This window comes from Chanodichthys erythropterus, chromosome 18 (genome assembly GCF_024489055.1).
Source record: "Chanodichthys erythropterus isolate Z2021 chromosome 18, ASM2448905v1, whole genome shotgun sequence".
NCBI lineage: Eukaryota > Metazoa > Chordata > Actinopteri > Cypriniformes > Xenocyprididae > Chanodichthys > Chanodichthys erythropterus.
In genome coordinates, this window is record NC_090238.1 from 17,586,182 (window position 1) to 17,611,135 (window position 24,954).

At 36.7% G+C, this 24,954-nt stretch overlaps 3 protein-coding genes across 4 annotated transcripts in view; 1 reads left to right on the forward strand and 2 right to left on the reverse strand.

Annotated features, from left to right (window-relative positions):
• Positions 1 to 13,314, reverse strand: part of sec23a (Sec23 homolog A, coat complex II component) — a 37,521-nt gene extending 24,207 nt beyond the window's left edge. Inside the window, exons 1-12 of one of the 2 annotated variants that reach the window (XM_067367335.1) lie at positions 13,234 to 13,314; positions 11,815 to 12,050; positions 11,578 to 11,635; positions 10,428 to 10,514; positions 10,096 to 10,332; positions 9,884 to 9,963; positions 4,685 to 4,829; positions 3,245 to 3,403; positions 2,626 to 2,741; positions 2,211 to 2,334; positions 1,996 to 2,076; positions 1,807 to 1,896 (exon numbers count right to left, since the gene is read on the reverse strand). In XM_067367335.1, the coding sequence (XP_067223436.1) occupies positions 1,807 to 1,896; positions 1,996 to 2,076; positions 2,211 to 2,334; positions 2,626 to 2,741; positions 3,245 to 3,403; positions 4,685 to 4,829; positions 9,884 to 9,963; positions 10,096 to 10,332; positions 10,428 to 10,514; positions 11,578 to 11,635; positions 11,815 to 12,035 (1,398 nt within the window). In that variant the 5' untranslated portion in view covers positions 12,036 to 12,050; positions 13,234 to 13,314. Of the gene's footprint in view, positions 1 to 1,806; positions 1,897 to 1,995; positions 2,077 to 2,210; positions 2,335 to 2,625; positions 2,742 to 3,244; positions 3,404 to 4,684; positions 4,830 to 9,883; positions 9,964 to 10,095; positions 10,333 to 10,427; positions 10,515 to 11,577; positions 11,636 to 11,814; positions 12,067 to 13,233 lie in introns of both variants that reach the window. The other variant, XM_067367336.1, reaches the window with a different exon arrangement.
• Positions 13,315 to 13,753: 439 nt separating this feature from the next.
• On the reverse strand, positions 13,754 to 20,024 carry srp54 (signal recognition particle 54). The gene is made up of 17 exons (XM_067366783.1): positions 19,928 to 20,024; positions 19,412 to 19,531; positions 19,168 to 19,269; positions 18,994 to 19,085; positions 18,824 to 18,908; positions 18,537 to 18,641; positions 18,351 to 18,417; positions 18,187 to 18,244; positions 17,945 to 18,095; positions 17,688 to 17,836; positions 17,501 to 17,601; positions 17,287 to 17,373; positions 17,084 to 17,157; positions 16,884 to 16,992; positions 15,198 to 15,368; positions 14,989 to 15,084; positions 13,754 to 14,799 (listed from the first exon to the last, which is right to left on the reverse strand). Exons 3-17 carry the CDS (start codon positions 19,243 to 19,245, stop codon positions 14,708 to 14,710), a joined length of 1,515 nt encoding a protein of 504 aa, XP_067222884.1. The 5' UTR covers positions 19,246 to 19,269; positions 19,412 to 19,531; positions 19,928 to 20,024; the 3' UTR covers positions 13,754 to 14,707.
• A 414-nt stretch (positions 20,025 to 20,438) lies between these two features.
• Positions 20,439 to 24,823, forward strand: zgc:109986 (uncharacterized protein LOC553566 homolog). Its single transcript, XM_067366784.1, has 8 exons — positions 20,439 to 20,618; positions 22,317 to 22,438; positions 22,523 to 22,661; positions 22,754 to 22,875; positions 23,134 to 23,244; positions 23,322 to 23,428; positions 23,801 to 23,900; positions 24,032 to 24,823. Exons 1-8 carry the CDS (start codon positions 20,522 to 20,524, stop codon positions 24,152 to 24,154), a joined length of 921 nt encoding a protein of 306 aa, XP_067222885.1. The 5' UTR covers positions 20,439 to 20,521; the 3' UTR covers positions 24,155 to 24,823.
• The last annotated feature ends 131 nt before the right edge of the window (positions 24,824 to 24,954 follow it).

Below are 24,954 nucleotides of genomic sequence, written 5' to 3' on the forward strand. Positions count from 1 at the left end.
TCATGACCGGAAAAGCGGAAGTGGCGCCGGCAGCTGTGACATAATAAAAGTTCTGTTGCTTGTGAGGCGCGTGTTGCGCACTCGCTCCAGCGGCCTCGTTCAGCTCCCACAACACTCGGTCCTGCTCTGCTTCATACTAAAGTAGCGTTAATAATCACAACCATGAACATGATTTCTTCCTGAGTCCTATCCCAATTCTTTTCCACCGGCTGTTGAGGTGAAGACCACATGTACTTCCGCAATCAAACTTGGCGTCATCAAGCTACGCCTTTGTTTTGAATAGGCCTCTACCGACAGAAAATATTACATATTGCACCTTTAAGACCATGCATACTCCAAATATTCTCATCAAAGCTCTTGTTCTATCCAGACTGGACTATTGTAATGCTCTCTTAACAGGCCTTCCAACATGTACTGTCAAACCTCTACAACTGATCCAGAATGCAGCAGCAAGAGTGGTTTTTAATGAGCCAAAGTGAGCGCACCCCACACCTCTCTTTATCAGTTTTCACTGGCTGCCAATAGCCGCTCGCAAATTCAAGGCTCTGATGTTTGCCTACAAGACAACCACTGGCTCTGCGCCACTATATCTAAACTCACTACTCAAGACCTATCCGCCTTCCAGAAGCTTGCGTTCTGCAAGTGAACAACGCTTTGTTGAGCCATCCCAAAGAGGCACAAAGTCACTCTCAAGACCTTTTCCTTGTCTGTTCCCTGCTGGTGGAATGACCTGCCTATCTTAATCCGAACAGCTGAGTCTTTAGCCATTTAAAAAAAAACTGCTAAAGACATCTTTTTCGTCAACACTTGACCCAGTAATATTAGCACTTACTTTTTTCTATTTCTATTCTTTTCATTCACTTAAAAAAATAAATAAATAAATAAAAAATCCTTGTTACATGCACTTTGCTGGAATAACTGGGACATGATACGGCACTTGCATTCTGTTGCACTCAAGTTGATTTGATTGCTTCTATTGTTCTCATTTGTAAGTCACTTTGAAGAAAAGTGTCTGCTAAATGATTTGATGTAAATGTATATATTCTCAATATAAAAAGAGTAACTAACTTCAAATGATTGATCTCTATAAAAATGTCACATGTCATGTTCCTCAATATATTTTGCAACATTTGGAATAGTTTATGTGAATCTCTAAAAGCTAAGACAGGTAACTACTGCACTTAAGTAATGCTTCAAATTAAAACGCAGTAATAAAAATAAATAAATAAATTAACATCCTATGTATGATGAAAGTTTGCCCTCTAGTGGACTAGCTGCAAATAAGGTGGAAATCTACATAAGCCTGAAACTGTCCGACTGCTGCAACAACGGTCTCTGTGACTGACTCTCTGTGAACCTGATTTCAACAAGTACAACATGTTCTTGGATCAACATCTTTATTGATCTTGGAACAACATTCCAATCGACCAATCAGTTTGAATTATTAGGGGACAGGTTTAGAGTTAATGTTATTTTTAGGCTTAAAACCAGGAATAGGTGCTTCTAAATCAGTGTTATTTACCATTTCCCTCTGATTTTTGGGATAACTTATGGGTAGGGTTAGGACAAAATTTTCAGACAAGTATGTTTATCCAGGAACATGTAAAAATCATGGTGACCATCTGGGACTGTCTGCAAGTGTACTACTGTGAAGGCAGTTTTTGCTTGTTTTTTTGCAAACTGAGGGACATGTCAAAAAGATATTTGTGTGATGGTTTTCCAAAACCATCTGTGGCAATGTTAACTTGTAAACATGTATATCAAGGGTTATTGTAAGCAGATCAAAGAAAGTTTACTCGCATGTACCTGATTCACAACCTCAAAGTAGAATGCAAGAGTGGTATTTGGGTCCAGTCCACAAATTTTCCACTGACTTGTGCCGCCAGTTCCTATTTCCTACAAGTAGAGGTCAAAAAGAACGTCAGTATGTTCTCTGCATTGCCAGAGATAACAAGAGAAAACACTATCACTATTTGATTTAGATGAGCTAGTTACATTTTCTGACACACAGGGACCTTTGGCATTCAGGGAGACACACGGGCCAATTGCTCCAGAAATCTTTATCTCTCTTGAAGTCTGAAATAATAATTTAATAACATTAAAAAGGAAAGCCACATATAGCACAATTAAATAATAAAGTAATTAATCAAAATAGCCAAGACAAGACAATTAGAAATTAAAAATTATGTAAAAAAGAAAAAGCAAGCCACCTTAATCTCCAGAGTCCCTGCAAGTGCCATCTTAAAGGAACCCTGCACATCTTTAGTGAAAACTCTCTGGAAAGTTTGCTTGAACAGAGAGGTGTTGAAAGAGTCCGCCATGACCATATAACCCCTGCCATTTAATGAAAAGCAGAAAGGTGCATTGTATGTATTTGGATTGTCTTCACGAATACAAGTACACAATCAGTTCAGTAGCACAATGGCAAAGGCAGAGTTTCACACAATTTTTGAATCAGTGTTCGCTCATACTGAATATCTTGGGATAGAAATATGTCCAGATTTGTTTTCCTGACTCTCAACATGCATTAATATGCACCATAGTCCCCTCAAATCTCTAAGCATACACAGTCAGCATGCTGAAATGTAAAAAAAGAAAACTGTAAACCTTTTTTGAGCCACTTACCCTGTATAGTTGGTGCAGCACTTCATTTCCAGTAATCCTGTCTGATCCAGAGCACACGCATAAATATCAACGATGTGTCCATTGGTGGCAGCACGATTGGCCAAGGCTTCATAGTGCTACAAGGGAATGATACTATTTTAAATGTGTATAAAAACTTTTAACTAATTTGGGAATGCTTTCCTGTAGCCCACACAGTGGAGCATGGCATTATCTATGCCAAAGTCATGGGCTTGGAAAGCAAGAACTTGGGTCTCGTAAGTGTGTCAAATGCATAAATGTAACCTCAATTCCAGTAATAATTATGAGAATCACTTTTTAAGACCAGCTAATTGCCAGTTTTCACATGTATGTTCTATGAAAAAAATATATGCAGTTTTTCCAGATAATAACACTCCGATATTACTGTGTTCTGCTCTGAAATGTCACATAGCTAAGAATGCAGACATCAGTTTGATTGTGAACTTTCCAATGTACCTCTGTGACATTACAATTTTAAAACCCATCAGTCAACAGTACAGCCACTTGAAGATACTTCACCTTCATGAAAGCATTGGTACCACCAGGATGTTGGTACTTCTACAAAGCCAATCTTACAGACAACAAATACGGGAAAACTCACTTTAGTGGCTTTCTTCATGAACTTGGCATTGTCCTTCTCGATGTCGTGCCAGGATCTAATCGGTGTTTTCAGTTCATCTCCAACCACCATTCCTGGACCCTGAGTGGCAGGTCCACCGATGAAAGCCATGATGCGAGCGCCAGTGTTTGGGTAAGTGCACTACAAGAGGGAAGAAAATGGAGGGGAGAAAATACCAAGCACAAAGCTAGTGTAAGACAACCAATTTAATTTATGCATATCATAATCATAAAAACATTTTGAGATAAAGGCTTAGTACAAATATAAATATAATGCAACTATAAATTGTGCCTACATATGAAGTTTTTAGAGAACTATATTTTTCATTACAAAATATGCATTTCTAAGCAGAATAGTGAAAAAAGCAGTCAGCAATTACTCAACATATATGGGAACTTCAACATTTTGTTTTAAATAGAGATCACGATTCTCCTATGATTCTGAACATACAACTAAAAACAATAAGGTCATTTACTAGAGGTTCTGACAAAATGTTAATTGCTGCAGCCTTTTAAAAAATATTTAAAAAAAATAATTTTAATGAATGACGACTCAAGACTTCACTTGTTTCATTACTGTTTTTGAACAAATCTCTTGAATTAATGTTTCAATAACACTTTAAGAGTTACTTTCCTCCCCCTACTGGTGTAATGATGTAACTGACACAACCTTTATTTTAAGTGTCCATTTACTTTTACCTTTTACTACAAAAGGTGATTTACTATATTTTGATCACTACTGTAGACATCCGTGTTCATATCCAAACTATAAACTTTGGTAACACTTTGATATGGGGAACACTATGGGGAACACATATTCACTATTAACTATGACTTTAGCCTTAATAAACTTACTGCTTATTAATAGTTAGTTAGGTAGTTGTAGTGTTTAAGTTTAGATATAGGGTAGGATTTAGGGATGTAGAATATGGTCATGCAGAAAAAGGCATTAATATGTGCTTTATAAGTACTAATAACCAGCCAATATCCAAGCTAATAAGCAACTAGTTAAAAGTGAGAATTGTTTCCCATACTAAAGTGTTACTTGAACTTTTATGCCAGTACTTCTGTGATAATTTGAATTATTGTAACAGAAATAATGATACTGCGTGGTTAAAAAGACTGTGAAGATGTTTCATATATATAAATGGCAACTGCTCTCTCTGGGTCAGCTGCAGTGCAAACACAGATTTTAATGTTCTGCTATGATCATATTTGTCAAACGTTTAATGGACATAAAAATTGTGTGGGTGTATGAATCAGTATTGCAATCTTTTAACATCAATTGTGTAGCTCTAGTCAAAAGTGTGAAAAATAGTAATAAAGATTGAAAAGGTGTGTCCAAACTGGTGGTGTTAACTTATAATTTTGTAACTGCGGCTGGCAAACCATTAAAGATAATAACATAAATCCTGTCAGTCACCTCTAATAGACCAACAGCAATGGAAAGAGCCACTCCGAGTGATCTCAGCGGTCGTTTGCCTTGAGTGACGGGCCAGGGGTCTCTCTGCAGTTCTCCCAGCAAATCTGTCAGATTCATATCTATCTTCTGTACTGGCTGAAGAAACCTGAACACATATACAATCAGTGACCACCATATTCCAACAACTCCAAAGATATATTAAAGGGGTCATGACATGGATTTTTTTATTTTACTTTATAAGTGAAACTCAAGGAACATATTAATGTTAATAAAGTTTTTTGCAAAAACAAACAAATATATATTTCAAAAAACTATTATTTTCAACCTTCATTCTGACCCTGTGATTCCTTGTTATTCCATTTTAAGAGGCGGCTCCTTTAAGGCCATTGTTATGATTGGCTAACGTCCTTGCATAAGACAGTATCAACAACCATTATCTTTTGCACGTAAGTGTTTTGAAAACATTATCCATATTAAACCGTCATTTACATACAAAACATTATGAAATCACTTACTTACAGTTTGTGATGTAGCTACTGTCAGATCCGATACCGTTGGCTGCTTCATTTTTTAACAAAAGTTTCTTTGCCGACTCTCCATAACAAACATAATCCTTCGACGCGATCTGGGACAGCATTAAAATAAACCACCCACTTGTTTCTGATGCTGCGATCCTTGTGAAGTTTGTAGAGATGCAAACGAGCTGTTTAAACTGAACGAGTCAAAGTGAACATTCTTTCACCCTTCCATTTGTCCTGTTGTCGACAGACTCAAGCACGTGGAGTATGTCAGAAACTGAATGTGCATCTGTATACTGTATCCAGTGTAGACAGCCTCAGTGATTATAAAGGGTTCTATTTTCTTTTGACACAACACTCACATCCAGTGTAGGTAAATGTCAGCCGTTAAGTGACTGAATGGTGCAATGATGTAAAACTATTCATCAATGTCTTGCTCTGGAGGCAGTCATATGCCCATGTGACGTCACAGATCCCGCAATATCAAAAAGAGCTATTTTTGGAGCTTGATTAAAGGTGATAGAGAGGATTTTTTTCGTCGACTGAGAATCCAAAGACTGTTACTGAGTTTTTGAAATGAGCGCATGCGTAAGAACTGCCCCCCTCCTTCACAGCTCATTTCAAAGGAACGCCTCCCAAAACTCATGCACGAGTATTGTAAAACGAGTGTTTACCACCGGCATTCGCTGTGTCGTGTTTTTTGGATTCATTATGTCGGACTCACCGCAGGTAACTCATAATCTGCAGTTGTTACTCCGGTCTCCTAACAAAAACATTGCATGCAGCGCCTGTGGAGTGTGGAAAGTTACTGGAGCGCGCAGCCGCACACGTCTCTCACAAGGAACGTCACGGCAGTGATTGACAAGCCAGAGGGCCGATCATCGCGTAAACGATTGGCTGATGTTTTTAAGGCCCTACCTCGTGCACAGATGATGTATATTAATATTATTCCTTTCAGTGCACCTAATAAATAGTCTTTTATCAGTTAGTAAAGACAGTTTCAAGTAATATTGCAAAAATGTATAAAACAAAACATCCTCTTTAGCACCTTTAAGAGTAAGTTTACACAACATTGATATACAGTGCACAGCATAAATGAGTACACCCAGGGCTGGACTGGGACAAAAAAATGGCCCTGGCATTTTTGCTCAGACTGGCCCACCACAATTGGTCGGACACCACCCACCAGAGTATTACAATTAATTGGTAGAGTTATTAAAAGTACACTTAGTAAGAGTAGGATTTCTAGATGGACAATGTGCTCCATGATATAAAAGCTAACCCTTAGAACGTGGATGTAGAATACTGACAATTCTATAAAGAATTTTTTTTATTTATTTTTTTTCAATGAAACAGACAGCAGAAAATCTATAATTTACAATTACAAATATACTTTGTTTTAAAGAGCACAAACCCCTGTTTAAGTGTCAGACATTTACCTCTCATTACTCCCCATTAAAAACAATGACAAAGAAAACTATACTACCAAATTACTCACAAAAAATGTCCTAATAAAATGATATTCATGTTATTCACTTGCCATAAACAACCAAGTGTTCATACCAGAGTAATAGGGTACAAGAGCTACAAAACATAACTTTTTATAGCTGAAAAGTGAGATCTAGTAGACCATCATCACGACTAACAGCTATAAATAGACACCTATAGTCTCGTTATGAAATAAACACATCATCAGTAATATTATATTATAATAATAATCTGAATTTTTTTTTGAAAAATCAAATTGCATCATTTCAGGTTTTTCTATGAGAAGGGCCGTTACTGCATAAGTGAACTCTGATAGCTACAAGGGCACTGCTAACTACAAAAAAACAGTGCAAAACAACTTTTGCTGTGCTATTTGACTTTAGCTGACTGAGTGACCAGTGCAGCAGGTGACAGTCTGACTTTATAATAACGACGACGATTATGTTGTCTTATAATATTCATTCATTTAAGCATCATCGTCGTCGTCGCATCATGAGTCCCTTAATCATGTAACTACCCTGCTTACCGCTTCTATTATACTCCTGCTTACTCTGTCCCTCATTGGCTTCACTGTCAGACACCTGCTGCTCCTCTGCCTTACAGGTGTCTCCTCCATGTTCTTCTATGTTCACCTGTTTTTGCACGTCAGGTACTGTAAGTTTGGAAACTGAAGCTACAGTACCGCACTAAACATGCCAGTATTTTTGCACGTTGAGGCATCAACCTCTAAATTTTTTGATTTTATTTTTGCCCGCAACTTCTCCGCACCCCCCTTGCACTTGCGCTTTTGTTTCTCCATCCTCCTAATCTACGGATGTTCTGGCGAAACAGAGGGGACGGGGTGGAATCTGTTAAGAGATGTGATTGGGCCAGCCCAGTGTCAGTATGGAAAATGAACCAATGGGCCGCTGTCCCTGCTTTATGGGCCGGTCGTTGGCCAATTTTATGTTTATTAAAAAAAAATCATATCATATAGCGGCCCCGCCCTCAAGTGCCCGGTATGCCAGATTACCAGTCCAGGCCTGAGTACACCCCCTCTGAAACTTCTGAAAGTCAGCAATTACTCAATTACTTAGAAGACATGTTAGGGTTCTTTAGAGATATAATGTTCCAGCAAGTTTGCTTAATCAATTACCAAAGAAGCATGTCAAAATTATTCAGAAAAATAAGATTTTCTTATCAAGGTGATAAAATGTTGTGTAGCAAAAATGAGTACACCCTCCTGAAAAGTTACTAAATAAAACAGAATAAAAATGTTCTGGTGTAGGTTTAAAGCAATGTTTGATCAACAGGTAAGTATGTTAAACCACACATTTAAAGAGAAGTAATTTCTTGACATTTAAAAGTGTTATAAAGCCCACTGAATCATTCTCAGACTTAATGCTGACAACAATGGAAGCACATGGGAGATAACTGTCAGGAGACTTATTTCTTAGCACAAAAGAGGACAGTGGTTCAAGAGGATTATCAAAATATAGCAAAAGTAACACAGAAATTCAAAAACAATGGACTTGTGACAAGGCCCCTGAAATAATCAGGCCTTCATTTTAAGCTTTCATTTAGTGGTGAGGGATTTTTTTGCTAGACAAAGAGCAGGAGAAATACCAAGCGAGTGTCTCAGAGCCAGCAAAAGCTATGAAAAGAGTGACTGTTTATGTCACAGAGTAAGATGCAGCCTAAAGAAATGACATGCATGGTTGTTGTTCTCACTGGAAATACCTACTATAACCAAAGCACAATTAAGCCATTTCCAAAGCCCATATTTACAAAATATAGATTCTGGGAATCAATACTCTGGTCTCATGAGACCAAATCAATCATTTTGGATCTAACAGCATCCAAAATGTTAAGATGTTGCTAGAGGAGGAGTACAGTGAGAAGTGCTTGGTTCCCACAGTAAAGTTCAGTGGTAGTAAAGCTCTTATATAAGGATGTATGAGTGCTGAAGCTGTGAGGGAGATGTGCTTTATCAATGCGGTCATGAATTCCCACACCACTGTGTAATTTAATACACAAACTTGAAACAGAAGATGTTACCCTTTCCTCATTCCCTGCATTGTTGGGCATTTTTTCAACAGGATATGCATTCTTCCAAGGTAGAAAAACTTCTGTGTATATATTTTGCACTCAATCTTATCATTCTTGAGCTCCTGTGGGGGATTCTGTAGAGACGAGTTGAGCAACACTCCCCATTAAAGATCAGGGCATTTAAGGAGCTCATCATCCAGGAGTTAAACAGGACAGATGTGACAATTTGTCATGAACTTGTACACTCCGTGCCAAAAATGGTCAGAGCAGTATATTCAAAATTATGGAGGGCATACTAAGTACTAGAAATATTATACATTTGTTGAATTAAATCTAGGGTGTACTCATTTCTGCAATCTTTAATTTAAACAAAATTGGTTAATTTACTTATTTTTTGGCTATTAATGACATATATTTCTCAGTTTTTATTATGTATATGTTTAATACATTTTAGTTTTGCCATCTTTCCATGAATTGTTTTCATAAAGAAAATACATCCTTTGTATTTGTTCAGAGGGGGTGTACTCATTTATGCTGTGCACTGTACTACAAACACAGAGTTTTTTCTTAGCATTTTTCACGTACAGATGACAATGTTGTCAAAATAATCCCCGTTCACACAGTTTTGTGAAAACGACTAAAAATGCTGTATTATTCATGCCAGGCCAGTAGTTGGCAATGTCATAGACTGAACACGACGCACATGACATTACCAATTTCACAAATTCACGTTTTTGTAGTTTACACTGTGAAAATAAATGGAATCATTTTCAAAAACTTGCACTTTGAAAAACTTTTCCAAAATGTCTCAGGCCCCCAAATCACTGTTGTGGTGTAAATTAATGGCCAAAATGCATATAAAGTGTTCTGTTTTTAGTTGAAAATGGTGTAGTGTAAATGGCCCCTAAATAAATGCTTTGTTTATAAGGAGGAAGACGTTTTAAGCTATGAAACTTGCAGGATGCTTTAAATGGTACAAAGACCTCTTATATATCAAAAGATCAAGGCAAATTTGATTTCTTATATCATGACCCCTTTAAATATATAGAAGAAAACAGAAGTTGCCCTGTGAACAGTTGTCAAGATTCTTGAGATCATCAATTTGATTATGCAATTTAATTATTCATCTATATCGCCTGAAGAGATAAAGTTGAATTTAGCTCACCTGTTTGAAGGAGGAACCTGAGGCTGTTGTGGACCTCGGCCTGCCTGTGCTGCAGCTGGTTTACTTAATCCAAGCATCTCCTGTACACAAGATTCATGAAATTAAAATATTGCATATTAAGAGAAATTTGTGCCGACTAGTTCAGTCAAACTCTTGTATTTTAAATTAGTTTCTCATGCAAATCCATTTGGCAGCAGGACAATATTCTTCACCTGGAGCTGTTTAGCACTGAGGTCTTTGGTGCCCCTGAAGACGTAGCTCTTAGAGATGCCTTCACAGCCCAGCTCGTGAACTTGAACCATGCGTCCAAATGTAATGAGGCCCACCAGAGCAGTGGGAGGCAGCAGGCTTAGGGACATCTGAAGTGACTCTTTCAGCGCCTGCAGATCATCATCTTCCATACATGTGTCCACCACATACAGGAAGTTCAGGGGCATCTGTGGACCACGCTACAGAAAAGAAACAGAATGAGTTGCTATTTATGAATCCAGTTCTAGTGTTCAGTATTTATATGACAAAGAAAGGTACTTATTTGAGGGGTTACCTGGACAACATATTCAATAGTGGAGAACTGTGGGAGAAGCTCAGCAGGTTGGTTGACCTCTGATATTCCAGCATAAGTTGGTGGGAACTATGACAGGACATGGATATTGTTTATGCCAATAATTAAATGACACTTTTCCAGGGCTGCAACAACTAATCGATAAAGTCGATAATGAAAATAATCAAAAACGAATTTGATTATTGATTAGTCACGTAATTGCACAGAGCCTTTGGTATCTACATTCACATATAAAAAAGTGACTGTGGTTACGCCCACAGAGTAGCAAAAAGACTGAGTAGCAGCATTGGTTTTCAGCGTGAATGCACACACAATGTACAAAACACATCTAAAACGGGAAAGAGCTGTGCAATTGAGTGTACAGATAGATTTGACTAAAAAACTGAGATATATTTTTACAGACTGCCGAAAGCCACAGAAAAGAAGCAAATGGATCACTGCAGTTCACAGAAACAACTGGACTTCCAGGCAGAGGAAAGTGGATTTGCAGTTATCATTTTGTCTCAAATTTTGAAGTAAAATCATGCTCTATATATTGTATTGTTATATACTGTGTTGATAACTCATCAATGAAATGTTTAGCATCTTATATTCTGCATAACTGGATGTTCTTAAATAAACACTGACAAAAACTATACAAGTTTTAGGACTGGGTGATATATATAATATTGATATAAGTGTTCACAGGCAAATTTACTCTATGTATTTCCCTGGTGTTGAAATCAGGCACATAAATGTGAAACATTTGATTCCTGGCTGCATGTCAATATCCATGGATCACTGGATGTTTGGTAAGTTGTAAGGAACACTATATCAAGTCCAACCTTTAGTTTAAACGGATAATCATTTGTTTTACTCTTGTTTTCAGTTTCTCCTATTAAATCCAGTCAAGCAGCAGGTTCTTTTACCACTCAGTCCAGCTGAGGGGGCGTGTTTGGGCAAGTGACGTCATTGCATACCCTCTATACATTCACTATATTTACATTGCCTTCAAATTGCATTATATTTTGAGGACAACATTGGGTAGAATGTGGAATAACAATTTTGTAACTGAAATGCTTTTTTTTTTTTTTTTGATTTTCAAAATTTGTTAGCTTCAGCCCTACAACTTTTAAAACTGCAATGACTTTACCTGATTTCTCTGATAACAGAAGTTGCACGCCCAGAGTTTTGCTCTGTAATCCACTTGACTGATTGTGTAAACAATGGAAAAAGAAAAAAACAGAAGCATAATTATATTAGAGCATCGCATATAATGTATCCAGCTTTCATAATAAATGTGTTTATTTGGAAATTATTGCAATGGATAAGAAGTAGATCCTCCATCTGTGAACTCATTATGCTGTCTGCTCTGACTTAGCCGACTTACCACAGAGGATTGAGCACAGCTCTGCACGTGGCCCGGCTGCACAGCACCGGCTCGTACTGAATCGGGGGAAGATCCGGCCGCTCTTTCAGCGGGGTGAACAGGGAGGCCACCGGAACCACCATACGTGTGGCTTCCAGACGACTGGACGGCCAAACGTTCCAACTGAAACGGACACCATCGCGGTCCTCGTTCTGCTGGATGAACTCCTGGAAGGTCGCCATAGCACCCTCTGGAATCTACGAGTTATACAATCTTTACACATAAACCAATGGAGCACTGTTGTTTTCCCTGTAATGGTGTCTTAATTGAGGAACAACTAAAAGATCAAGTAATTAAACAGTCACTACAGACACAGTGATGTATTCAAATAAGACATGCAATCTGATCTGTGTGTAAATTACAGAGACAGGCCAACCCAGTCTTATTCATCATTACCCTTTGGACACAGGGCAAACTATAATGTCTCATCACACACCATTAAAAGCTGTAATGAGATAAGAGATAGAAAGCATCTATGATGCCAAATGCCATCTAGGTAGGCATTTCACTTTGATGCACAAAAATGTTGTCTACTAGGTAGAAGTAGGTTTTGAAGCATAAACAAGGGATTTCAAACTTTTTGACACAGAGGTCATCAATATACGATAAACTTTGTAAGGAACCCCCTTCCTAAAATATAATAATAGATAAAAGACTCCCGTTTAAAACCCTTCACAGACCATAACTACAGATAGGCACCAACAAAATGCCACATGTGCAGATGAGAAGAAACCAATGAAGGAAAACACACATTCAAAACAGCCAAATGTGCAAATTACAACAGTTTTGGAGAAAAAATAGGATACAGAGTAGTAATAATTAAACAACAACAAACAATGCAAAAGTCTGCCGAGTTTTTAACTAAGTGACTATTCTAACATTTCAAAGCTAATAGCAAAAGTAGGCAGATATGTATATTTATCGCAAGGAAAGACACAACTATGGCTATATAGTTAGCTATAGTGACACATCCTACTGTACTGAATAAGTTTAGTTCATTTTAGTTTAGTTTACTTGAACTATATGGATCCACTGGGGGCGTCAGCCCACCATCCAGAATTAGCCACAGAAAGCTAGTTCGATAGCTTAGGAAATATTAATCAGCTCACATCAACAATAAAACAACTTGAGTGCTACAACTATTTCTTGAAGACCTGATTAAACATTTCACTAACTAAACATACCCTGCGAAGACCTGCTTGTTGATGTAGACATGTTGATGCTCCCATTCAACATCGACTTCAAGCTAAATGCCCTTTAAACGCTCGGTTTCTTGAGCTACAGTCCATCTAACGCTTTACAATAGTCATCATTGATCGAATCATTATCGTAATGGAAATAATCATCTAGTTGTAAAGGGTAAGTTGTGTTTTGACGTACCTGAAGCCTTGATTTTGTGTCTCCTCGGAGACTCTCAGTCAGTGACAGCGCGCTCACGGGCTCGAGCGAGCTCTCGGGCTGATGACGTAGCAACTCAACATGGAGTCGGTGCCACGTCAAGAGCCCCTCATTTCATGATGCATCTCAAGAGATGGATTATACACTTTATTTTTGAGCACATGCATTATATTCAAGATAATTTTACAAGGAAAAAAATAATTTACTTCAATTAAAATAATTTTACATATTTAACAATGTATTATTAAGTAGGCCTAGTGATGTATTTTATCCATTTTTAACACTAATTTTACCCACTTTTTATGATGACAATTATTTTCATGCAATGAAAATATTGTAAACTTTATTTTGTAATTGTTCAATATAAAAACGTTTTATATAAGTATATTAGAAAGAAAATCGGTTTCCCACATGGAATTAATTGGATCAATAAATGTATTAAATTTTTATTAAGTATTAAAGACGACTTTTAATAAACAATAAAATCTTTTTACAAACATTTAATGTATATTTCATGATGCATCATTATATTTAATTTGCAGTTTCCTTAGTTTTATTTTAGCATTAAAAGTAATACAAATCTTAAAATGTGAACAATTTATACTCACTGAAAGAATTTACTATTTAAATACATTTTTGTAATTTCCAATTTGTTTTAGCCAATTACAGTCATTTAACCAGGGATACAACAAACATATTACCAACTAATCTCTGTGCATATTTGACTAGCTGTTGCTTTGTAAAGTCTGGATTACAAATGAACATAATAAACAGTGCTAGTATAGTCAGCCTTTTAAAAAAAAAAGTAAAATATTTGACAACATAACTTCAGCATAATCAAAGAGGATAATAAGACAACTGCTGTTAAAATGTTGCCATATAAATTTTATTATAACATTATGACAAAATATTGCCACATACTCTTTTCCAACTACTTTATCTCTGATACAAAGCCAAAGCTTTTCTATGGCAAATCAAGAAATCAAAAAGTCAATTATACAATAAACCATGATTTCTACTCATGAAAATCTTATGCTATGAAGATGGTCATAGCAATAACTGTAAAATCATAGAACCTTTCGGCTTTAACTTTAAACCAGTTTAGAGATAGTGAAAGTGGTCAGTTGTCAATTAGCCTGACAATATTGTAAAGCACTCAGATGTCCGTGTGTATATTTGCCAAGAAGAGCACGCTCTGACATCACAAGACATTTTAAACAATCGCTGGACTTGATCTCAGGAAGCAGAAGTTCTTCTAACAGTCCACATGATCAATTCTGCTCCAGAAACACTGGGCTTTACATGTAAATGAGCTTTTATTAAATGTTTTACACCTTTTAAAGAATTAAATTATGTGTGGCAAGACACAGAAATCAAACCATCTTCATATGCCCAGGTCTTGTTCGCTAAAACCATCAGAGTCTTTTGCATCCTCTGTTTGCAGGAGTTTAGGGGTTCACATATTGTTAAATCCCATCATGCCTTTCATGTTACCAGCAGCTCCCTGCTGAAACTGCCTCATCATGGACTGCAGTCCGGCCATGCCACCTTGCAAGAAACAAAAGATAGTTGTCTTTAAGTAAGGCTTCTACAACCATAATCGATATTCAAAAATAGTTTTAAGGTTAGGTCTTTTTAAGTAGGTTCTTGCATGCAACAGCTGCCCCATCTTTAGTGAAGGTAAATCAATAGTCTAGCAAAAACTAAAGAATGTTAGGGTTTTAAGGGAGCTCGTACCCATGTGATGAAGCACTCTGGGATCCATCATTTTAGCCATCTGCTGGTTCAGTTTCGCCATCTGTGATGGGTTGACGTTCTTGGACATGTCCCCTCCTTCAAATCAACGATACCATGAGTCACTGATTTTAAATGCTTAACAAAACTAAAACAATTTGAAATATATCATGTTCAGTTTGTTCACAAGCATTGGATAAAATTCACTCAACCTTTAAACAAGCCTTTAATGCCTCCCATCTTCTTGACCATCTGGGCAAACTTTGTGTACTGTGTGAGCAACTCTTGTACATCCCTGGTAGCCACTCCAGATCCCCGGGCCACTCGCTGGATGCGGTTCGGCTGCTTACTGAAGAGCTTGGCACCATCTTTGTTGTCAAGTTCTGAGTTGAAAAACCACAATATGTTAACTGAGCCGGTGTAGTTCAGAAATATGCCTGAAATTTTCAAATGGAGTGCTGTAGACAAGACGTCAAAACCCAGAAGTCTAATTCGCCAGTGATTTTGCCATTGGTTTTTATGTATGTATGTGTGTGTGTGTATAATATATTATATTATATATATATATATATATATATATAAAAAAAATTTTTTAATGTATGAATAAAATAAGGTCTGTGGTAAACAACTTGACGTTTTTTTTTTTCCTACAACAAATTACACTAGCAAAATTACACGTCAAACTTCCTACTTCCGCTCAATTTCATTTTGCTTCTGTACTCAGTCTGATACTGCGTCAGAGCTTTCTGTTTGCCACCGGTCTGGAAACAGCCGGGCCAATCAACGAACAGAGGGCGGGCTGAGAGCCGTGACGTAGATGCTAAGCGCAGAGTTTTATATTGTAGGTTAGATAAATCGAAAACCGAAACGACCGCGGAAATGGGAAACGAGACAAGGGATGCAATTCGCTCTGTTATGGAGAACATTCAACTCTTTTCCAAACTGAAACCAGAACAAGAAGAGTGTTTGATAAACATTTTAAATGGAGGTGATGTTGAGTTCGATGCATGATGTCTGTGCTTCGATGCGGCTGAGCATGCGCATAACACACGCCATAACCAAACGTTATGTGATTGGCTTACGGGTAACCAATGATTTTAAACTTCAGACAAGCGCCCCCTAGCGAGAGAGAAAACACTTCTCTATTATGCCATTCCAGACTCTGTCTACGAAGCAAAGTGAAGTAGCAGAGTCTGGTATTACCAGGCTAAAATTACACACCCGAGAACACAAATTTTGAAGCGGTCATTTTAAGCATGTTTGAGGTGGGAATGTGTGCAGATTACGTTGTAGAACAAAATGTCTAAAGCCCAAAGTATACTTCGTTTTATTTACACATACGCTAGCGTAAGCGTACAGTCAAATGCGTAGTCTTTCAAAGTGTACTCCATTTGATATTGTGCGCAAACGCTGGCGCTCTACAAAGTTTCATCTTTGTCCAGTGTCTGCACTATTTTTTTCCAGAAGTTATGAACGATAAAAATGTCTTTGTATTCTTTAAACTAAAATTGAGGCTGTCTCACAACCCATCACACAAGTGCTTGTCAATGTGGGCGTTTGTTGCAGTCTCTGGAATTTTGTTGTCGTTCCGTTTCTTTAGTTTTAGTCTACCGTGAAACAACGTCCCGGGCCAGTGTCGCCACCTTCTGGAACAATTGATTAGTGTAAACAAAATTCAATGCACATATGCAACTTGTGTGTACAAAGAGAAATTAAAAAGAAAAAAAAAGTTAAACCATATTTCACTCATAGATTGAAAAACCCCATTAAGCTCATAGGAACTAGTGAATTTCTTCCAGGGTCTTCTGGGGTTTGACATCACGCCGGCAGCACTCCATTTAATCTAGTCAATGCATTATTTCTTTTAAGAAGTATTAAAAGAATTTAAAAGCACATACCCTGGTCATTCATACTATCCATTATTGTCATGAGTTTCTTTAGTCTGGCCATAGACTCCTGCTCATTTCCTTTGCTCATGAAATCTGTTCCAAAGCCTGGGATCATGCCCTAAAGACAAAGAAAAAACAAAAATTGTGAGAAAAGAACTACTCAGTGGATAATCATAATTGGATATTCTTTCAGTTAAGGTTGGCATTACCATGATCTGACCAAAAGGTCCCATTTTCATGATGTTCTGAAACTGTTCATACATGTCCCTCAGTGTAAACTGACCTAAAAGAAATAAATGTCACACATGTTAGTGAAAAAAAAACACACTAAAAAATATCCTATTGCCCAAAAATGTAATTTAAACAAAAAAAAAAAAAATACACATTCTTATAGAGATAATATTATAGTTACCATGTTTGAGCTTGTCAATTAGCTCCTCGTTGTCATCGAGCTTTAGTTCGTTTACTTTGTCAATCAGTCCCTCAATATCTCCCATACCTAGAGGAAAAATAAGAATTGTAGCATAAATAGCACAGTTCCAACATCCAACGACAATCAAATGTTTGTGTTAAAGCTTTCATCTAAAAGGTTTTAACAGCAGCTCAGCTATATATTCAAACCTCACCGAGCAGTTTGCTTATGAAGGGCTGAGTCTTGAAAGGCTCGAAGTCGTCAATGTGCTCGCCTGTGCCAATAAAAATGATGGGACTCTTTGTGGCCGCCACACTGTAAACATACATTTTTCTGTCAGCGCTTTCATTTATTTACTTACGGTAAGTGCTGAAAGTACAAAGCATAAAGTGTGTACTTACGCACTGAGTGCACCACCACCCTTGGCATGGCCGTCCAGTTTGGTGACAATAACAGAAGCCACATCTACCTTGTCTTTGAAGGCCTTAGCCTGAGCCTCACAAGCCTGACCAATGGAGGCGTCCATCACATACACTATGTTGTCAGGTTGCTGTGGGAATGGACAATAACGGTCACAAAGCATCACGCTTATATCATTTATATTTTACCATCTTATTGCTGCTTGATATTATCAAAACAGAGGAAGTCTTTCACTTACCACAGCATTTGACACTTGAAGCATTTCTTCAAAAAGTGAGTCTTCCTGTTTATGTCTACCACTAGTGTCCACAATGATTATTTCAAAGTTTTCTGTCTTGAATTTTTCCACACCCTCTGAAGCTATGATCACGGGATCCATCTCTGTGTAACTATTAATTCACACCAATATGAATCAATGATTAGATTTGGTAAGCAAATACAACTGTAACTGTGGGGTATGGGAAATAACGCTTTTATTACCTGCCATAAAAGGGTATTCTGGCTTTTGTTGCGTTTTGCTTGAGTTGGTCAAAGGCACCTTTAAAAAAAAAAAAAAAAAAAACAAGCAAAACAATTTGACTTTTTCCCCTTAGGTACAGAAAGAATTAGTGTGCAAATACATGTAAAGACAGAGCCAACTTTACCTGCTCTGAATGTGTCGGCACAAATCAAACATGTTTTCCATCCTTTTCTTTGGTAGTAGTATGCCAACTAATAAAAAGGGGAAAAAGATTCTTGCTTGTGCGATTAACTGTATAAAAAGAGGTGTACAAACTAAAAGGTCTGTAAAAGGTCTATAAAATCTGGGCAAATACCCAAAAATTCCTTACCTTAGAACATGTTGTGGTTTTCCCACTGCCCTGCAGACCCACAAACATGATAACGTTGTTCTTTCCCTTTGTGGGAGTCCAGGCTTTGACTCCAGGATCCACCAGCTGCAATTAAAACACTCAGTATTCATCTTTTAGAATAAAATCCTATCATCCAGCAGTCCATTCACAATTTGGTTTAATGTTATTTCTCTCCTCCCAGACAAAATAGAGATCTCCTGAGATACACATAAAGGACTCCCTATCAAGAGACAAAAAAAAAAAAAAAAAAAAAAAAAAATTTTTACCTTGACAAGCTCCTTGAAAACAGAATGCTGGATCATTCTTCTCTTGTTCAGCCCAGAGGCCATCTCCTCCAGATCAATGGCTGCCCTGAAATCATAGAGTGGTTATAGAGCAAACACACATTCTACAATAGGGAATTTACCACAAAATGACAAAAACTTTTGTTACATACTTGACATTTTCTCTAAGCTGCTTTACCAACTTGATATTCACATCAGCCTCCAGCAGGGCAGCACAGACCTCCTTGAGCATAGCATTTAACACCTAAGGAAGATTGTAAACATGTTAACGTTTTATGATGGACCACAATGCTTAACAAGCCCAAACTGCATTATTTTCACTGTACCTCCTCGTTGATGATGGTGGCATTGCTGAGAGACCTCAAAGCTGAGGTTATTTTCCTCCCCAGATCAGCTAAAACCATTTTTGCGGTTAAAGAGCTGTCAACCTGCAGCAGGGGTGGTTACATCAGCCAGCCAAGATAAAAAAAGAAAGATTTTACAGATGACCAGCTTCCAGTCACAAAGGCACTGAGTAAGACTTGAGTGATGACATTAAAACTGTGATTGGTCTAATGTATATTTCCTAACTTGTTATGTGATTGAGCCTTTCCAATGTGGTGGGGTTTCCCCCAAAACAACCCTCCTGTCACCGCTCACTCTGAACCTCAAGACTTCAGTGGAACCAGCGCAAAGACGTTTTCAACCTTTCTAAGCAAACACAAACCAGAAAATGTTAAACAAAAACATCGCGGATGAGCTGTTATGTTATTACCAGCTATGGAGTATGGACTGTACGATTTGGACGAATCTGAAACATTTTTAGCCATGTATCGTAACTACATCAAAACACAAATGTTAGCACACACATGAGTATTTAAACTATTATGAAATCATCATAGTTTTAGATCATATATTTGAAAGTTCGACCCAGTTAAAGCTCTATCCTGAAAAGAGGCCAGACAGCCGTTGTAACCCGCTCAACCGTTGTCGATTTACTTAAATACAGGATTTAATTCATGTTTGAGTCGAATCGATGTCAATTTAAAATGTTCGATAGCCGATATATTACGATAAAGAGATAGGTTTCGATTAAATATTACTTACCTAAACTCGTAGCAGCTGTTTTTCGATGAGTAGAAAGCGACTACAAACGTCATCTAACCCCCAACTTCCCGTGACGTAACTTTACTTCCGTTTAAAATAAAAGTTCGATTTTTTATTTTTTATAAAACATATTATTTATAGTTTAGATTCGTTTTCATTCACTGTTCATTTAACTTGCGTACAATATAAATATACCTCTCTATATAAATTAATAAAAATATAAGTTTTTTTTATATACATTCTTTATTTTAGAGATGTTGGTCATGAGGTAAAATTATGGAAGTTTGTTTAAGGTGGAACAGCAGTAGATAAAATTGATTCCAACTTAAAAAAAAAAAAAAAAGTTAAATTTTTACCATTAGAAATCATTCAAATCTAAATAAGCCGATTGAACTTACAAACATAAATGTCTATTTTTACCATATGGAGTATTTTATCAGGTTGATACCCAAACAAGTGTACAGTTCTACCTTAAAATATGATCACGCTCTTCCCATTGATACTACCCATGTGTTGCTCACATAGTATACTTACAACCATAAACTGCAACCTAGATTGTGTTTGGCGTAAGATAAGTATCAAGAGCTTGAATAAATGAATTTTAACGACGCGAAGAATGAAATTCTACAGGTGTTGTCAAAGACGGAGAGACAACATCTTCCAAAGCTGCTAGAATGGTTGAAAACGTCAGGTGAAAATCAGAAACTTTTGTTATTGTCTTGTTAGCTAAATATTAGATTATGTGCAAGATGTAAGCATGTGTTCTTATTAGAATGAAATCAAAACACTTAAGGCAAATCATTGTTTTTTCATGTACTTGTCAAGTTTGAGATTTTGGGCTATTTTGCTTCCATAACTTGTCTTCGATCAGACTAGTGGGAAGAAGAAAACAGCCAAAATACACATTTACGTGTTTATTTGTATTTGCCGCTGTAATTACAATGCAGATACCCATTTTTAATTTTTAACAATACATATCTTTATGTATTCTTTTCTCAAAATGAGTATTTTCTCATGCACTGGGTCTCCACGCAAGTATTGCACTTGCATACACCAAACTTTCCAGGTTTATTCCTATCTATTCTGAAAAGTTTTTATAGGGGGGTTAATATATAATTCGCCTGATTTCTATAACATTTTATTCCTAAATACAACAAAATGTCAACAAAATGAAACCAGTGTTTCTGGTTTTATGTAATGTTTAGATGTCTGTTCTGGAAATTTGCACAAATTTGTGAATATTTAATTAGAAATGGCTCATATGCATATTTAAACATAACATTATTTACTTACATAAACAATTTTGCAATTGTTAATGTAACTTAAAGGTGCCCTAGAACTGAAAATTGAATTTACCTCGGCGTAGTTAAATAATTAGAGTTCTGTACATGGAAATGACATACAGTAAGTCTCAAACACCATTATTTCCTCCTTCTTATGTAAATTGGATTTGTGCAAAAGACCTCTGAAGAACAGGTGAATCTCAACACAACACTGACTGTTATGCAGCAGTCGAGATCATTAATATGTACATCCCCAAATTTTGCATATGCCAGCCCATGTTCAAGGCATTAGACAAGCCAGTATTAACGTCTGGATCTGTGCACAGCTGAATCACCAGACTAGGTAAGCAAGCAAGGACAATAGCGAAAAATGGCAGATGGAGCAATAATAACTGACATGATCCATGATTACACAAGATTTTTTTTAGTGATATTTGTAAACTGTCTTTCAAAATGTTTCATTAGCATGTTGCTAATGTACTGTTAAATGTGGTTAAAGTTACCATTGTTTCTTACTGTATTCACTGAGACAAGAGCCGTCATTATTTTCATTATTAAACACTTGCAGTCTGTATAATTCATAAACACAACATCATTCTTTATAAATCTCTCCAACAGTGTGTAATGTTAGCTTTAGCCACGGAGCACAGCCTCAAACTCATTCAGAATCAAATAAACATCCAAATAAATACCATACTTACATGATCTGATATGCTGCATGACGAACACTTTGTAAAGATCCATTTTGAGGGTTATATTAGCTGTGTGAACTTTGTTTATTCAATGTATTATAGAGTCTTGAGCTTGGGAGTGGGGAGCGTGAACATTTAAAGGGGACGCGCACTGAATCGGTGCATTTATAATTATGCCCCAAAATAGGCAGTTAAAAAACTGAATAAAAAAAATCTATGGGGTATTTTAAGCTGAAACTTCACAGACACATTCAAGGGACATCTTAGACTTATATTACATCTTGTGAAAAAGCGTTCTATGGCACCTTTAAGTAATCAGCTGGGGAAGTATATGGTGTTATCTATTAGTTAAAATGTTTACCCTAATTATCCTGTGGTTTCTGCCTTAAGTGACTTTTTCATCTACATTTTTAGATGATCTGGATGATTTCCTGGTGGATAACCAAAGTGTTATTCTTCAAAGTATTGCAGAGGACCTAAGGGCTTGCCTTCCACTTGAGGCTATGGCTCCCTCAGAGACTATGGCTATTCAGAAGGTTTGTGTATTAGATTTTTCATATTGTACTAGATCTAAAGCATACTTCAGTATTGTAGATCCTAAAGAATATTTAAACTTTTAGACTCAACAGAAACATCATCCCACTGTGCATGTAGATGCATTCTTATATGATGAGGAAACTGTAGATTCATTGTGTGAGGAGGGAAAAATAAGTCGCAACTACTGCCTCAACTGTGGATCGCATAGAACAGCACCATTGGGCAAGTGTTTGCATGGACACTAGCTATGTATGTACATAAACTCGTGCAATAAAAAAGCAACATCATAATATGCAATTAATAATTTTTCACAGAGTTCATCTCGCATTCATTCTCAATCCCGGAGCTCCAGTTCCTGTTCCACAATGTCCTTCCAGACCTCACTGGAAAACTGGTGGTGGATGTGGGATCTAGACTAGGAGCTGTGCTGTTTGGGGTAAATTGCTGATAATGGTTTGTTTAACTAAGCACACATAAACTCATGAATTAGCTGATGTTTATTGTGTACTTAAGATGGAAACAATTGCCCTGGGGCAACCAGGGTTAAGTGCCTTGCCCTACTTGGTTTAAACCTGCAACCTTTTATGTACCAACACAGATCTGTAGCCACTAGGCTACATCTTTTATGTTTCTTTTTAAAACATGGTCTGATGATGCATCTATATTATTCCCTCTTATTTATTTCTCTTCTCAGGGATATCTTTACAGTGCGGCATCTCAGCTTGTCGGGGTTGAAATAAGTTCAGAGTTTGTCAAGCTTCAAACAATGGCTGTAGAGAAATATGGCTTCAGTGACAGAATTCAGGCAATTTATCATCATTTTGTTTTTCTTGTATGGTCTGGATACCATATTTACAGATATGTTCAATGTGCCCTGCATAGGTGATTCATGCAGATATCCGCTCTCAGGCGGCCTTAGTTCAAAACACAGACGTTCTGATCATGAACAATGTTTTTGAATTCTTCATGGAACCAAGTGATCAAATGCAGTAAGTGCCAAACTGTGATTGCACTTAAGAACATGCAAAGATCTTATTTGAATAATGCATAAATAAATATTTTTCTTTTTAATAAACAAATGATATATAGTACGTGCATAATCATGCAAGTCGATAGAAATATTATATATTTTGCAATACTATAGAAATTGCAAAATTAAGGTGTGGCCTTTGCACTGTTAACAATAATACCTGTTAACAATAATAAATGATGATATACAAAATTAATGGAATTGGAATTGGTAAAATGTACTTGGAAAAACGATATAATCAGAATATCGACTTGCATAATAATTATATATATTATAGTAATTGTGTCTTAAATAAGGTTTACACTAAAATGACCCATTTTTTCTTTTTCAGAGCTTGGCTATTCATTAATCAAAATTTCCGAAAGAAAGGTGCTCTGCTGGTAACTGTACCCAGCATTCAAGAAGCCCTAACTTTACTTCAGGATGCTGTTGTAAGAAGCTTTTCTCTGTCTTTGATATTACTGTATTTATGTCCTAATTGTGATTGGCAGTATAATGCAATACATCAGTCTTTCATCAAGATTTCATGAAACAATTCTAATGTTTTTTTTTTCTTTCTTAGTTCCTAGAGACATTAGCACTCAGCCAATGGATAGAGGAAGTACAAATTGATTACACAGTTTATCAAAAAAATGACACAGATCCAGATTCCTTCAAGCAAATCCATCTATATAGAGTACTTTGACCCTTAGAAGAGAAAGCTCTGGAGTCTTCTGATACAGTACAACAATGAATATGATTAGCCTCAGTGAGGCTTTTAACAGGACAAACGATTGAAATAAATTTAATTTACCATACAACATCCTGATTTAGGTTAACTTTTTGAGTTGAGTTGAATTATAGAGTTGTACTTAAAACTGTCTATGTATTGGAAGTTTGGAACTAGCAATGCATGTCAGAGAATCTATGTCATGTTATGTTTGCATTGCTGCATTTTAAAGCATTTCTTCTTCTTCGTCGTCGTCTTCTTATTATTATGTTTTCCTCTAAGTGCCCTCTCCCTTGGTTTGGTTTTGTTTTTTCTTATGCATTTCTGTGTCCCACTCTTTCTGTTGAAACAGGAAGTAGGGGATGTGTGTGTGTGTATATACGTGTACACATACATACAAACACACACACATACATACATACATACACACACACACATATAAAGAGACATTTTGAATGTCTATATCTGTAAAAGTTATTTTGTCAACTCTTAAATGTATACTATAATATAGACATAGACTTCGATTTTCATTTCATGGGGTATGAAGAAATAAACTTAGTACCTTTTATGATTGTGATGATTGTACATTTGTTCACAAAACCTGCTTCAAATCATGGGAAACTAGACTTTTTGGTTGGGAAATTTTTCACAAAGATGGTGTTACAATTATCTGTGTTTATTTCCAGCCACAGGATAGCTGTCTTCAAGTCGCATCAACGCCTATTCAAATATATACGAACCTAAAATTGTCATTCAATGTACAAGAAGCTTCTGTG